The 14,671-nt window shown below is 37.5% G+C and overlaps 1 protein-coding gene and 1 long non-coding RNA gene across 2 annotated transcripts in view; one reads left to right on the top strand and one right to left on the bottom strand.

Annotated features, from left to right (window-relative positions):
- LOC142087231 (uncharacterized) overlaps positions 1–9,515 on the bottom strand; it is a 29,001-nt gene extending 19,486 nt beyond the window's left edge. Inside the window, exons 1-2 of the long non-coding RNA XR_012675385.1 lie at positions 9,306–9,515; positions 1,141–1,190 (exon numbers count right to left, since the gene is read on the bottom strand). This is a non-coding gene — a long non-coding RNA (uncharacterized LOC142087231). The remainder of the gene's footprint in view (positions 1–1,140; positions 1,191–9,305) is intronic.
- LONP2 (lon peptidase 2, peroxisomal) overlaps positions 1–14,671 on the top strand; it is a 48,816-nt gene that overhangs the window by 28,717 nt on the left and 5,428 nt on the right. Inside the window, exons 12-14 of the mRNA XM_075161224.1 lie at positions 4,004–4,146; positions 11,767–11,974; positions 13,305–13,495. Coding sequence (XP_075017325.1) covers positions 4,004–4,146; positions 11,767–11,974; positions 13,305–13,495 — 542 coding nt within the window. The remainder of the gene's footprint in view (positions 1–4,003; positions 4,147–11,766; positions 11,975–13,304; positions 13,496–14,671) is intronic.

Raw genomic sequence — 14,671 nt, 5'->3', positions numbered from 1 at the left:
TTAAAAATTTTAGGTTTCTATTATATTCTTCTATCTTGGCCAGTAAGTATGGCTAGAAATCTTTAGGTTTAAGACTTATGTATTACTAGTGCTTAATTTAAATACATTTTATGAGGAGCTGAGAAATTGCTACATGTTGAGGAAGTTTTAGGCTCTTCTATTCACTCATTTCCATTATATCTCTGGAAGAAAGTAGCAGTCTTAAATTCTTAAATCTTTGTCTTTGTGCCATGGAGTTCCTTTTTAGATTAAATCCTGAATTACATATTAGTTCATTGTCAGTATGTTTTCTTAGGAGTCCATTTCCTTACAAATCCAGTATTTACATGCAAGATTTTGTTTTGTTTTGGGAACTTGCAAAGGCAAATTCCTGAGGAACATTGTCGTGATCTTTGATGAGTAGCTGCAGATTCTGCTCTGAAAATTTTACAAACTTAATGTTCTGTGGTTGATTGGTTGCTTTTTAGATTTTTTGGGGAGAGGGGTGTTTGTTGGGTTTTTGGTGGGGGGTTTTTTGTTTGTTTGTTTGTTTTAGTTTTTCCAATTTTTAAATGTTAAAACAACTCAGTACCATGCTTGTTTTGTTTAAGCAGTAATGTAGTAGTAGATCAGCAGGTGGTTCCCCCAGTGCAGTGTGGAGCTCTGTTAAGGGCACTTCTTTGACATTTTAGCTTATTTCCCCAACTTAACTCAAAATGTAAGATGATTAACCTGTGGTCCTAACCAAAAGTTCTGTTTACGGAAACTTGAATTTAACTGTCTTGTTTTAGATAAATGTGTCATTTAACTTGTATGGCTATTCATCTGGCATAGGTAGGGAACATGTATTTGTCATCATTAATGGAAATCTCAATTACTTGCATCTTTATAGATTCTTCATACTCAGCACTTCTGTAAAGGTGACGAAAAAATGTTTTTTCCTTCAAAGAAAAAGTTAGTGTATGTAATTATATTTTGGAACATCACTGTATGCTTTTATAGAAAATTAGATAATGTCAGAATTTAGGTTAATATTTTTAGAAAAATTCTGGACTTTGTTATTGTTACATATTTATAAAATGGGGTCTACTAATTAGATTACATAAACTTAAAGAAAGAGTTTCTGATTCTTTTAATAGGGCCGGTGGCCTCAAAAATTACCTGCTGATTTGTTTATGAGACATCTCTCTCCTTCAGCTGTATACGTAGAACTAGGCGAAATAAGAGCAAGCGGAAATGGAAAAATGTGTTTGTTAGGCAGTAAAATCTTGGTATAGAACAAAAACAGTTGTTTTTAAACTCAGTTTTGTTTTAAAATATGAATTGACGTATCAAATTACTCAGGTTTTGAAAATCCGTAGTGTTGAAATTGCAGTCAGAGTTGCAAGAATAGCATGCAGGGTTGTGTTTCCTAGACTTGCTAGTATTTATGTATTTGAATTTATTATGTACAGAAATAGTAGTTCAACAAAAATATAGAGACATGATGGAACAACAGGAGGGCCATCTGACTAAGGCAGTGTTTACAGTAAGGGAATGGGATTTATGCATGGAGCAATGAGTTGTACAATGGAAAGATTAGTGTCTGTTGGATAATAACTATTAGATTTGAGTCGTGAATGAAAATTGAGTTGGTGTTATTATGGTAATAGTGATGTAGAATGTTTTCCTTGATACTGTATGAAGGCATTAGTGAGAATTGCACTGCAACAAAATTAACTGTAAAAAAGCCTTTATATATCAGGGTTAATAAAAGGATAGTTTGTATCTTGTGAAAGGAGACATTCTCTCCTCATCCATTCCAAGAATTACTTTTGCAGCACAGAACACCTCTTAATGTTATATTAAATAGGTTAGATCAGTGATTTGTGTTTTTCTATAATTGTTTAAGTTGCTGGATCTTCAATTATTGTGCATGCATTAATATGCAAAGGAAGACAGCTTCTTCGTTGAAAGTAAAAAAGAATTCAAAGAAAGGAAGCAACAGCGGGTAATTCCCCAAGATATGGTGCAGAAGTCTTGAAGCTCAGTGTACATTCCTGCGTAAGATAGGCTATCGCTTTAAATGTATCTTAGGCTTGTGTTTTTGGGGTGGGAAGAAATATCTTCACTATATGTATGTGTACAATGCTTCTCATAATGGCAGCCTCAGGGCTGGGAGGCACTGCCATAAAACTGCCACAGAACCTTAGAAACATCTGGATTGTTCAAGTATTTTTCATTTCTCTGATATATGTTTCACTAAAATATTGCTTAGGGCTTTCAAGAAAATGGTAATGAGCCTTTTGCATCTGGATCAAATTCTGTGGGGAAATGACTCTGCTTACATTCTCCTTCTGTATACAGTCGCTTAAGTAAATGTGCAGTGTAGGCCTAGTACAAATGATGTTTAAGTTCTTGAAGTTATTCATGCAAACAACTGGCTGTGCAGTCTGGTTTAAAACAATTTTGAGGCTTTGATATTTATAGGGTCCCCATTACAGTTCACTTTTGTATCGAAAACACATTTGTAGAGAAAACAGAAATTTTAAGGAAATTCTGCTAGGGAAACAATTGTATAGGTAAGAAATACAATCATACTATAAATGGAGGAAGGAAAGAGCACACTTTTGAATCCGTAACTATTGCTTTAATTATGTGGTCCCTTCTGGGTGATGCTTGAGTATATTGCATTCAAAAGTGTCAGATTTTATAGCCCTTCCTGAAGAGTATATCACACCTGTAGGTATTTCTGAAAATGCCTAATAATTTGATCTTTGAGGAATTTTTTGCTGCTAGGGGTTATTCGTCAAGCACCCTAGAAATATCTCATCCAACAAAGAGAAGAGCAGAGCCCTGTGTAAGCATAATATTTCAAGACAAAAGCTGTAGATGAAGTTGTTGTACTGAAATTGTTTGAGGTTTTTCCACTAGCAAGGACTGTATATGCTGTGTGCCGAACTGGTTGTTGAACAAATGAGGGACGTCAATTTTGTGAATTAAGCAACCTGACCTAGTGAAAGGTGTCCCTGCCTATGGCGGGGGAGGTTGGACTAGGTGATCTTTAAAGCTCCCTTCCAACCCAAACCATTGTATGATTGAGTAAAGCCATAATAGTCATAAGAGACAAAAATCAAAGTAAAATGCGTAATGTCAGAATACGTGCTGCATAGGCTGCAACGAAGGTGGGCTGTGCTGTGTTGGGGTGGTGGTTCCATCTGACAGCCTGGAAGGAGGCGGCACACCAGGGCTGGGTGAGCTAGGGTTCAGGGGAGCTGGTTTCTGTGTGACCTACATGCAGCAGGTTCTCCAGTGCCCGGTCAGCTGGTGTTGAGCGTACGTGTGCGAGGGATTGGGGTGTGGAGAGAGGAAGGCAGTTACAGAGCAGCAAGTTACGCTATCCTTGTTGGATACTGGGAAACGAGATGTTACTGAATGTGATGCAAGCTAGCTATAAGTCATGCAGCCATGTGGCAAAGCAATGTATGTAAATCTGGCCAAAATACTCCTACTTTATTTGACAGACTTAATTATTAGTGTCAGAAGTTAAGCATTTAAATCCTTGCGGAAAGAGACCACAGAGAGCACAGTTGTAAAGGTACGTAAAAAGAACAGTAGTTACTAAACTTTCAGTATTTCCACATTCAGCCCTATAGTCTATATTACGCTACATTAAACATGATCATCTCCTACAAATACTGTTTTTGTGCACCAATCTGATGAAAAGTGCAAAGTCCTAAATGAACTTAATGTGTTTTGCTATTTGACTTAGTTCAAAATGCATTTAAGCAAGTCAGTTGCATCTCTGTCAGTGCTCTAGATTTATTATCTTTGCTGAACAGTTAGAACATGTTTAGGCTTAATAATTAAATTTGATGCCATATTATCTTTAATTTGACAAGATTTTTGTGAAAGATAGTTTAAGCACACTTTCATGAACTTTCTGAGCATTTCTTTGAGTATTTTATTTTTCTGTCATGATTTTTTTTAATTCCTGTGTCAAGAAAGACTGCCACAAATACTAAATTAGATTTTCTTCTCTTAGATTGCAAAGAGCATGTCACAGAAGACGCAAAACCAGAATCCATCAGTGACACAGCTGACCTGGCTCTGCCACCTGAAATGCCAATTTTAATTGATTTCCATGCTTTAAAAGATATCCTGGGGCCACCCATGTATGAAATGGAGGTAACATCCTCATTTGTTTCTGCCTGGCTGCTGTTTTTGTCTGGTTTGACTAGTTGTCTATTTTATTGCTATTGACTGAGTTTATACAATGTTAACTTCTTAAAAAATGTATTAGTAACAGAACTGTGTTTCTTTGTGTTCCACCAAGTGTTTTTTCACCTAAAGAAGTTTTTGTTTTATTTTGTTTTAATTCAGAGTACGTAAATAACATAATGGCATGACTTTCTGTTAGCAAAGATGCCTGCAGCAGTGCTTAAGAATGTGGTGGTGTTTTTTTAGTTTATAACAACTTTGCTTTTGTTTGGGGGATGTTTGGTGGTCTTGGGAAAGAAGCCAAAAGTAGAACCTAGGAATCCCATCTCTGAGGCAGCTGTGTTAAGGACTGTCCCACATACCTCCTTAAAGCCAGTCGGCATTTTTGGGTATTAAAACCACTTCAGTTTGCACCAGAAGTTCTCAGACATTCTTTAGATTAATGTGACTCTTAGCTATTAAAAATGTTTTATGATCAGTCAGGCACCTCCAGCTTCCTAGTACCAGCTCTGTTCCTCAGTAGGCATATTCCAGAATTTTTTCTTTCCCCCATCTATATTTTGCTACATTCTGTGAAAATACCATCAATTAAAATAGTTTGTTAGTTTGGGATTCTCTTTTCACCATTTACATTGCAGTTATTCTCTGCTTTACTTCAGGTCCAGGTGAACTGACCAAGTATAAGTAGCATATATAACACTATTACAGGAAACCAGTTGCTGATGGAACGCTAAATTTTTTCTGTATTTATCCTGGAGAAAAGATCAGTGAACCAGTAAGTTATGGAGAAAATAGAAATGAAGGGAAAAACCTCCAGAAGAGACAAAATTCAAACTTTTAAGAACTTTCCTGTGATAATTCTTCTCTCCTAGATGAGAGAACTAGACTCCAGTGGGATTTGGAGGACAAAAAGGGGACAAGATATGTGGGGAAACCAGGAGAAAATGAATGATCATTAAGGAATGAGTCAGTTTTCAGACCTGAACTGAGGTTTTTTGATACGAAGATTTTATCGTGGAAGAGATTCTTAATGAAGAGACAGAAATGAGGAAACAAGTTGAAGGAAGACAGCATTATTGATTGTGTTAGAGGAGGATGATGGTAGCAGTGGGAGTTGGGGGGAATGGGAGGCAAGGAAGATCAAGTGATCAATAGAGCAGGACGTTACGACTCTCTTGGCTGAGTTTTTTCATATTGGTCATTTGTGTTCTGATTTATTTTCTTTACTTTCAGAAATTAGAAGAGATTGCTCTTTAGGCAAATGACTTTATTGTAAGCAACTTACGTTCTTTCTTTTCATCCGTCAGAAGTCGCTATACCCAACAATAAAATCACACAAGACAGTTCAAGGCTATTTTAATTAAGAAGGTAGCGTGGATATACTTAAGATTGATTTGGAATGACTGTAGCCATCAGATCACTTGTAATACTCCTATGGAAATTTTTACTAATCTGTCTATCTTTTTCTCGCTACCTGACTTTTGGAAACAATTACTGGAAAATAGCATGTGGACTTTTTTTCAGAGAAATAACATTCTATTCAAATTTTCATTTTGAGGTATGTTATGTCCTTCAGATATCTGGTCTTTGGAGCTAAAGCACTGCAGGATCATTTGGCTTTTTAGTGCTTGAATTGCAGATGCACATAAAGCCATTGTAGTAAATTGAACTTAATATTCAAGCCACTACTCTGATTTCTACAAATGGTGTTTATTAGTTTCATAAAGGTGCTAAAAAATAAATTGAATTTTGTAGATTTGTACAAAAGTTCTGGTCACTTGCAACTGTACTCCTACTTCCCAATCAAGAGTAGAATTAAATAAATATGAGCTTATCATACTTTTTAAAACTTAGATTGTAGGCCAAGAAATATGCTAATATGTGACCTTCGTTAGATGTTCTGCCTAGTTTTGAACTTTTTCTGGAGTTGATTATTCATTTAAATTTGGTAGCGTGGCTGTGTTGGCAAATAATTTCTGCTATTCTGTCCTTTTTCTACAGGAGTAAGTAGTGCAAGTAAAATTTTTAAAGTGTGGTTCTTAATTCCAAATACACAAATACATGAGTGCTGGGTTGGGCAGGTTTTTTTGCATGAACAGTTGCCATGAATATACATATAAGCATTTCATGGATCTGCTGGCCTATATAAGCTGAAGTAAGACTGACTGAAGCTTTTGACTTGTGTATCAAAAGTTTTTTAAACGTTTCCATATTTAGCAGGCAAATTAAGTAGTGTATAAATAGAACTAGAAATGAATCCACACAGCATCAATTCCCTCAGCAGCTCAGGATTTATTTTCATGTACTATTTGCTGTATTTATTAATGAGTAAATATTTTTCAGTACACACTTTATGATTTTTTCAATGTAAATTGCTCGGATAGCCACATAACTCCTGTTTTAATGAATTTTCCCAACTAACCTATTATTTCTCCAAATTTTCTCAAGTGCCCCCAAAGTTCTTTCAAATGAAGAGTATCGCTCCTGTCTCAATGACAGGCGTTTCAGATTGGCTACTGGTGTTTTTTCTGGTTTTGTAGTCTGCAGTGTGTCTCTCTCTCAATATCTAGTCTTTAAAGCTTCACCTTTGACCTGCATTTTGCCATTTATAATTAGTTGAAATAAAGATGCAACGGAGGCAGCCACCATGTCAGAATTTGGATGAGACTGAGGAAATACAACTGAAAACATGACATGACTTAATTGATATGTTGTCCTTCAGGGAATACCTTAAAATAAGTGATTCATCTTTCACCTTTTCAGTGCATTGCTTGTATATTTTCTGCAGAGGTCTCCCAGCAGAAGGGCATGACAGAAGACTCGGCTCATACTTGTAGGATTAATTCATTTATCACAAATAAATAATCTTATGTGTCACCGTACAGAACAAATGTTGGAATAGATCACACAGTAAAGCTTTGGAAGAATAATCTTGACAGTAGTTTAAAGTGTAAAAGATTTAATGAAATGTTTCAGCACAGCACTCTTTTGGGGGAAAGGATTTATAACATATCCAGAGTGTTTATAATGAAGTATTTCTCTTTTGACTTGGATTTTAACTCCCCCCCCCCCCTTTTCTTTCAACCTTTAGTTCTGTTCAGTTAACAACAACATTATTGGCACCACAGGAAGGCCCATCAGAATTAGTCGGTATCCTCATAATGTGAGTGAAGTTGAAGTGACAGAAGCTCTAGGTCAGTGAAATTACCTATTCTAGGAACTGAAAGTGCAGATGCCATAAAAGAAGCTCTATTTCATGGGACATACACAATTCTAATTAAGGAACGAATTAGGTTATCTTTTAGAAGCAAAACCTGTACAAAGCACGGGTTTAGATAGGCATTTTCATCTAAGAAATACCAGTCTTGTGGTGATACTTCTGGGAAATCCTCCTCCCTTAAAGGGAAGCTGCTGTTATATATTTTGCCTGCAGTGGTTTGCTAGGGAATGCATCAGAAGAGTAGACTAGAAAAAAGGTTTGTACAGTTAGATTGGGAGAACCTGTGGAAGGATAACAAAGATGCTAAAGGCCAGCAAGTAACTTAGGACTGGTTCTCATCTTCCCATTATGAATCAGTGACTTAATAGCTTTTTGCCAGTTATGCTGACTTACAAAGTAACTCCAAAACTGCGGACTTGCGGATGTCTCTTTTCCTTTATCTTGGAATAACCTTAAATATTTTAAAATGAATGACTGCGCTAAATGTTAAGACTTTAATTTTGCGGTGTCCAGGCAGCTAAAAAGTATCTGACAATATGTTCGTCTACTCAGATTACAGCTAAATCGTAGCTGGGTTGGTCTCATCTACAAAAATTTTCAAAAAACAAGATTGTTTATGCAGGTCAGTGACCTCTTCTCTCATCATCTGACAGACCTGACCAGTCATCAGCTGATTCTAATGGTCATTTTTAATTGAAGTTGTTTAAAAAGTATAAGTAAGGATTTTTTCTGATTTAAATTCTTCTGACTTTTTGTGAGAAGAAATTATTCAGAGGTGCCAGGAGTGATTGAGTCTTGTGGAGCTCACTGTAACACTTCATAGGTATGTTTAATGTAATATAATGCACTTTCCACTAGGTATTGTATGATTGTATGGGGTTTTGTGTGTGTGTGTTTTTAGGGATTTTCAGGGGTCTTTTCTGAAGATGGTTATCAAAGCTGCCAGGGCGTTCTCTAGACATACGCCTGTCAACACGCATCAGTTAACGTTCAGGTGAGGAGGTTGCAGCAGGGGTAGAACAGTCTCTAGTAGCACAGCAAGAGAAGTTGCTGGCCTCTGAGTCTACCAGTTAGTGCGAAGAACGATGGTCGAAAGGTGATTAACACTTACTACACACCTAGTTTCTCTTACGAGATCTCAACTTACTTGTGAAAGTAGGAGGAGGTACCTACCTAGTCTGAGGGTAGAGGAAGGAGTTTGTGCTGAGGTGAGATAAATTATGAGTCTTTAGAACCACTTGTTTTTTGATCTTTAGTCATGTTCGCTATTTTCTGCCCCTGAGCTCTCAAACAGTGGAATTAGTCTGTAAACTGTTTTGAATTGATACACAGTTAGAGCCAGTGCTAACATCGAGTCCAAAAAAAGGAAAAGAAAACAAAAAATCCCAAACCAACAAACCTTGTTGATGGCTACTTTGGGATGGGAGAGGGTACGGACAGTTACTTTTGTTCATTATACTCGAAATGTTTGAAACCATGAGAGGTTGCCAAAATACAGGATTATCTCACGTGTAAAGGAGAATGCTTCAATGTTGTTGGATTTCAGCGTAAGCAGGATGAATTGATTTTGTTAACCTGAATTACTAAGCAATTACTAAGCTAATCAGAGTAAGTCACTGTAAGTAATAAAATACAGGGAATGGATATAGAAACTTATGTTAACAAAAATGAAAATGCTTGGTAAGATGAGGTATTTTGATATCATAAAAGTGAAACACTCTATTATGTACAATTTTCTTAAATGCTAGAAAAAGAAACAGCCGTTCTAGCTAAATTATGCTAATAAAAGCAAATGGCATGATGTCGTTCAAAATATGTAGATAACTGAGAGCCACAAGAGAACCAAGGAGAGGGGCTGTGTGGCTTCCTTTGCTTTAGCGTGAGATCAGTATAGTTACTAACTTACCTGGTTGGCAGCCAGATCCGGGAGTGTAACACCAGTCCCACGGGCCTCTGCTGCTGGTCTCTCCTGAGGGCTGGAGTCTCGTTGCGCCAGGAGCTCCTGTACCAGCATAGCTTTGCTGTAGCCAGAGTTGGCACTACTTGCACTGCGCCTCTGCGGTGTGCTAATTTCCCTCAAACCAAGAAACAGAGATCCTGAGCAAGGGTCACATTTTGAATCTTAGTCATCAAACTTAGAAGACAGCATTTGATTGTTCAGTATAGCATTTGGCAAAGCATGTGATACAAAACCAGAAATTATAACAAGAAGCATGTATATTTAATTTCATTTTGTAGGACTTTAAATGCTTTTTTTTTTTGCTTCACCAATTCTCTTGCATGAGCAAGTTGTTCCTGTCAGATATCTGAGTTGTCTACAGCTACAAGTAGCACAACTTGTGTGTTTGTAAATGAGCTTATTTATTTAAAATGTGCATCTCTTTTTGGCCAGTAACCAGAGGTACCAGCTGTAGAGTGAATAGTTGTTCACTCTTACTGCATAAAGGAAGCCGTTTTCTATTTGTGAAACAGGAGAGAGAAACTAGCATTAAGAATTTTATGGTCTTGATTTTTATTTTATTTTTATGATGGGGATGGATTTCAGCCTAATACTGAAATGTTAATGTTTGGCTCCTATTTAGGAAGAGAGTTCTTATTCTGATAATCTCATGGGAGGCTATGTTGTTCTGCTTAGGTAATCCACTGCTGCTCTTTGACTTACAAAACTTCAGGCCCGTGTACTACTTGGGGACTCGCAGCAGCATTTCTAGTGGGCTTACAGAGAGGCATTTTAGTAAGGGACTAGAATATTTAATAACTTTATCTATCTTTGAAGCTCACAAATGGAAGTATTTCTAACACAGCCAGCTCACAGCAGAGCTGTACAAGTATTTCCGCCTCCGGACCTAAGGTACACGACTGTGCAGGCTTCTGTACAGATTTCTCTGATCTTGCAGCTGCGCTGATGGTTAAAAGCAAGTCAACTTTGTGTATACAGAGCTTTGCCTTTTCAGTGTCTGCACAAAGTCTGATTAGTTTACTTCTCTGCTAACTCTTGGGAAGAAACAAAATGAAAGCATTGAGATTATGGTAGGCTGTGCAGTGCAGAATGAGTTGATGCTAGAGGGAAAAACCCAGTCTATTGCTCTGGATTTGCAAGTAGTATAAAATGGAATGTTAAATGTGCTTAGAAGGGAAAAAAATAGTTTGAGAAATGTTAATGTAACTAGAAATGCAGATTTCAGAATTGGAATTCTTTTCCTATGGTTCTGTTGTGAGGCTCCTTTGACTTGTTTTCTATCCAAGAAATGAAACATTTCTTTAAATTCTCTAAACAGTTTAATGAAGAATTCATCCCTTTCAGGAATGAATCAAATTAACTTCCGATTCTGCATTTCAGTAAGAGACAAAATTATTTTAAAATGGGCCTATCGCTTTATTTAACAAAGGAGTATTTGTCTTTTGCTCTAGTCACTGCCTGACACAGTAAAAATTCATCCAGTCTCTTTTCTGCCTCGTAATAAATACATAACTTAGTAGTTCAGAACATGCTGAATAGCTGTATGATCTTTCATCGGGGTTTCTTCATCTCCTTGAAGCTCAGGAAGACAAAAGGACTTTCTGTATATTCTAAAAGACTCTCTCAGACAAAGGAAAAAAAAAATCAAACCCTGGACCTTTCGTGGAAGACATCCTGCCTCTTTTTCCTTCTCTTAAACACAGAGACTGGGATTCAGAGACCTCCGTTACTCTCATCAGTAACTGGGCATAGGCAGACTTTTAGATAAGTAGATCATAGTCTTGTGCGGGGTAGAGCTTGCTTAACTACTTGTAATTACTAATGGGAGTCAGTGAGTTTTCCCATCCTCTTTCATATCTAGCCTGCTAGCAGACTCGTGTTTTCATTATACAAAATTATTTATAAATGTTTGCAATAAACAAAAATCAGTGCGTTGTCTGACTAGTTCAGGCAACGCAACCTCCTTTAAAAAGGCTTTTAGGTAACATTCGGGAGCAAAACTGGCTTTTTTGTGTAAGTAACAAACAGAGTAGGGCAAATATACCTCTAGCAGATGGATTAAGTCATATAAGCATTCAGTCAGGATTGACTAAATACTTGAAGTCCGTTGAAGAGAAAGATTCTCATTGAACTTTTGGGAGTGGGGAGGGTTTCAAAAATGATATACCCAGATGTTTGCCATTGCCTTAAGCTAAGCAGTCACATACGGCTCCTATTCTGTAATTAATGTTTACACATAAGGCAGAATTACTGCTGCATTAAAAAAAAAAAAAAAGAGATCAGACACTGGGGCTTAACTTTTGTGTTTTAATGGGTACAGTTGTTTTAAAATCAACTACCAAATTGTTTTTGCAATAGTTTTGTTATGACTGTTTCCTAAACTGTTTCCTCTGTTATTTTCCTCCAGGTGTCTGAACGCTTAAGTCAGCCAGGAGTAGCCATAGGCTTGGCTTGGACTCCCTTAGGGGGAGAGATCATGTTTGTAGAAGCTAGTCGCATGGATGGAGAAGGTCAGCTTACTTTGACTGGCCAGCTCGGAGATGTTATGAAGGAGTCGGCGCATCTTGCCATTAGCTGGTTGCGCAGCAATGCAAAGAGATACCAGCTAACCAACGGTAGGTTGGGAAAAAATGACGAACCATGCATAGCTGTATTGCATCATAGAGATTGTATGCAGCCATTGGCCTCTTACTGCCGGGATGCACATAAAGGAAGCATTAATATTGTATGGAAATTAAATGTCCTAAAACTTGATATTTTTCAATAATTCAGCGGATTGTAACATTGCTGAGTAACAGTGGAAGTTACTTGTACTCACTGTGGAAACGTATGAAGTGTTGCCTTAACCGAGGAAGGGTTTTCCAGCAATCAGTGCTGCACTGAAGATGAAATCAGCTCTAGAGATCCTTTTTTGTAGTTCTTTTCCTGATTCCTGCCCAGCTGAGGCGATAGTGGCCTGCAAACAGGTCAGTCTAGGCAGAACACGAGTTGTCACTGCAGATTCTCCCACCCTGGCCGGTGCCTCCCTGCAACAACCCGGAAGGCTGTGGACAGCCTCTGTGCCGAGGTGCTTCTCCTTAGCTGTGGCAGACACTGCCTCTTACTCATTTTTACATTCAAGCTTTACAGCAGTACTTTCTGATGTAGATATGGATACACAAGTCTGTAGTCGTCTTCTAAAATTAAGACACAGTTTCTGTTAAAAGCAGGTTTTCGTAGTCTAAGTTTTAATATTTTGAGAATTAGTTGGGTTTGCATGGCAGCTGTTGAACTGCAGTAACAGTTCTTTTGTAACTCTTGTTTTTTGTTTGAACCTCCCAGGAGTTCTAGAAATGTGCTTTCTAGTTTGATCATCTGCTGAATAGTCAAGTAATTGTCCAGTATCTGTCATTATTTATGGAAGTTTAGATAGTTAAAAAACTAAATTGAATCAATGTATGAATGCTGCTGGCATTACCTGTATATGCATTTACCTCTGTAGTTTACACTGTTATGTCCTACAGGTTAAGTAAGGTGAAAAGATGTAAATGAGATATTTACTTCTTAATAGTGGTCAATACTGGGTTTCTGTGGAGTGTTGATTTTATGGTATGTTCTCTGAAAATTGACATTTATGGTTTGTGACATAAAAAACCTAAAATTTCCATGTAGGAATTCCTTGATTTCTACCTTAATCCCCACTCTGAATTTCCCAACACATGCAAATGCTGAGCCTTATGGGTTAACTTGTTACGGTTTTGTCTGGGAATCTGGATGTAGGAAAGCTTGTTGGGTTTTCTTTCTGTTTGTTTTTCTAGGGCCTCTGCAACATAGTGTTGTTTTTTCAGCCTACTGTTAAAAACTAGTGCTAAGACTTTCAGTTCTCTGGTGGGCTTTAAAGAATAAAGACCAGGAACAAAATGGGTTTAGATTTTTCACATTCAAACCATTCTTTTTTTCCTTAAGCTTCTGGAAGTTTTGATCTCCTTGACAACACTGACATCCATCTGCACTTCCCAGCTGGAGCTGTCACAAAAGATGGACCATCTGCTGGTGTTACCATAGTAACCTGTCTTGCTTCACTCTTCAGTGGGCGGCTGGTGTGTTCAGATGTAGCCATGACAGGAGAAATTACACTAAGAGGCCTTGTTCTTCCAGTAAGTGTAATTTGAGAAAAGAGCTAAGTTGTATTAATTCTCCACATTCTGGATATAAAATCTGTTTATAGCCGTTTACAAAAGCAAAGTCTCGCTGGATCGTTCCTTAGCAGCAATCCCATCTCCTCTGGCGCAGTTGTAAGAGGCTGATGGAAGCCAGCCTGCTGTAGTACTGTACCACGCCTGTCTGCTTTGCATTTAATGTTAAAGCTAGTCTTGATGCTGTTTTCAGGGAAAGCACATTACAATGTCTAGTTAGAAAGGAAACCTAGAAATCTTAAAATTCAAGATGGTTCAAAATATGTATTGCAATTTCTAAACGTGCTTCCTCAAGCTATTACTACAGAAGTATCTCCAGTTTCAGTAATTGCCTATAGGTTACTCTTGAAACCATCTCTATACATGTATTTTTAGATTCTTCTTAAATTTTGTTCCTTGTATATAGTTCAGCTGAACGGTGTTCCCACAAAGCTTTTTCAAAGCATGAGGGCAAAGGAAAGTTTTCAGACAAATACAGGTTTAGTTTTAAGTATCAAATGGAGCCTGGCATAAGTGATTAAGCAGATGTGGGAGTTATCATCTCATACCAAATGATGGACAAAGGAAGGATGAAGCTGGAAAATAGTATTTTGTTTCATGCAGTAGAGAGTAAACCAGAGAGAACATGGTGAGGTAGCAGACTAGAAGGATCTCTGAAATAGCTTTCTGGTGGCAGTTAGACTGACAAGATTGCCTGCTGTTCAAGGCTCTAGTGAAAAACAAACACTGCACTAACTCTGATCTTAGCTTTCCAAATAAATTGCCTTTATTGCACCAGCGACCGAGTTTTTCCTATTGTTTAAGGTGGGTGCAAAAATTAGGTATCTCTAAATACTAAGCCAGGTTTACCTTCTTGCTGAATGTTGTCTAGAATCTTACTATTATTAGTAACTTAATTGATACGACCATGCCATTAACTGCACCTGCTGCCTGAAAGCAAGCAATGTGGTAAGTATGTAGCATTGTCCAGACTAGACTGATCACCGTGAGGACTTAGGTTCACTACTACTTTGTTTTAGAGCAGCCTGAATTTTGCCCGTTGTGCTGTAATACAAGGCTTTCTTTTCCTCTAAAGCATTGTAAAATTACAAGTTTCTTCTGTAAGAGGGTCTTTAAATAGGATTAGAAAAGAGTTCA

This window comes from Calonectris borealis, chromosome 12, assembly GCF_964195595.1.
Source record: "Calonectris borealis chromosome 12, bCalBor7.hap1.2, whole genome shotgun sequence".
NCBI lineage: Eukaryota > Metazoa > Chordata > Aves > Procellariiformes > Procellariidae > Calonectris > Calonectris borealis.
Note: the sequence above shows the minus strand (reverse complement) of the source record. Positions and strands in the feature narration are given on the sequence as shown.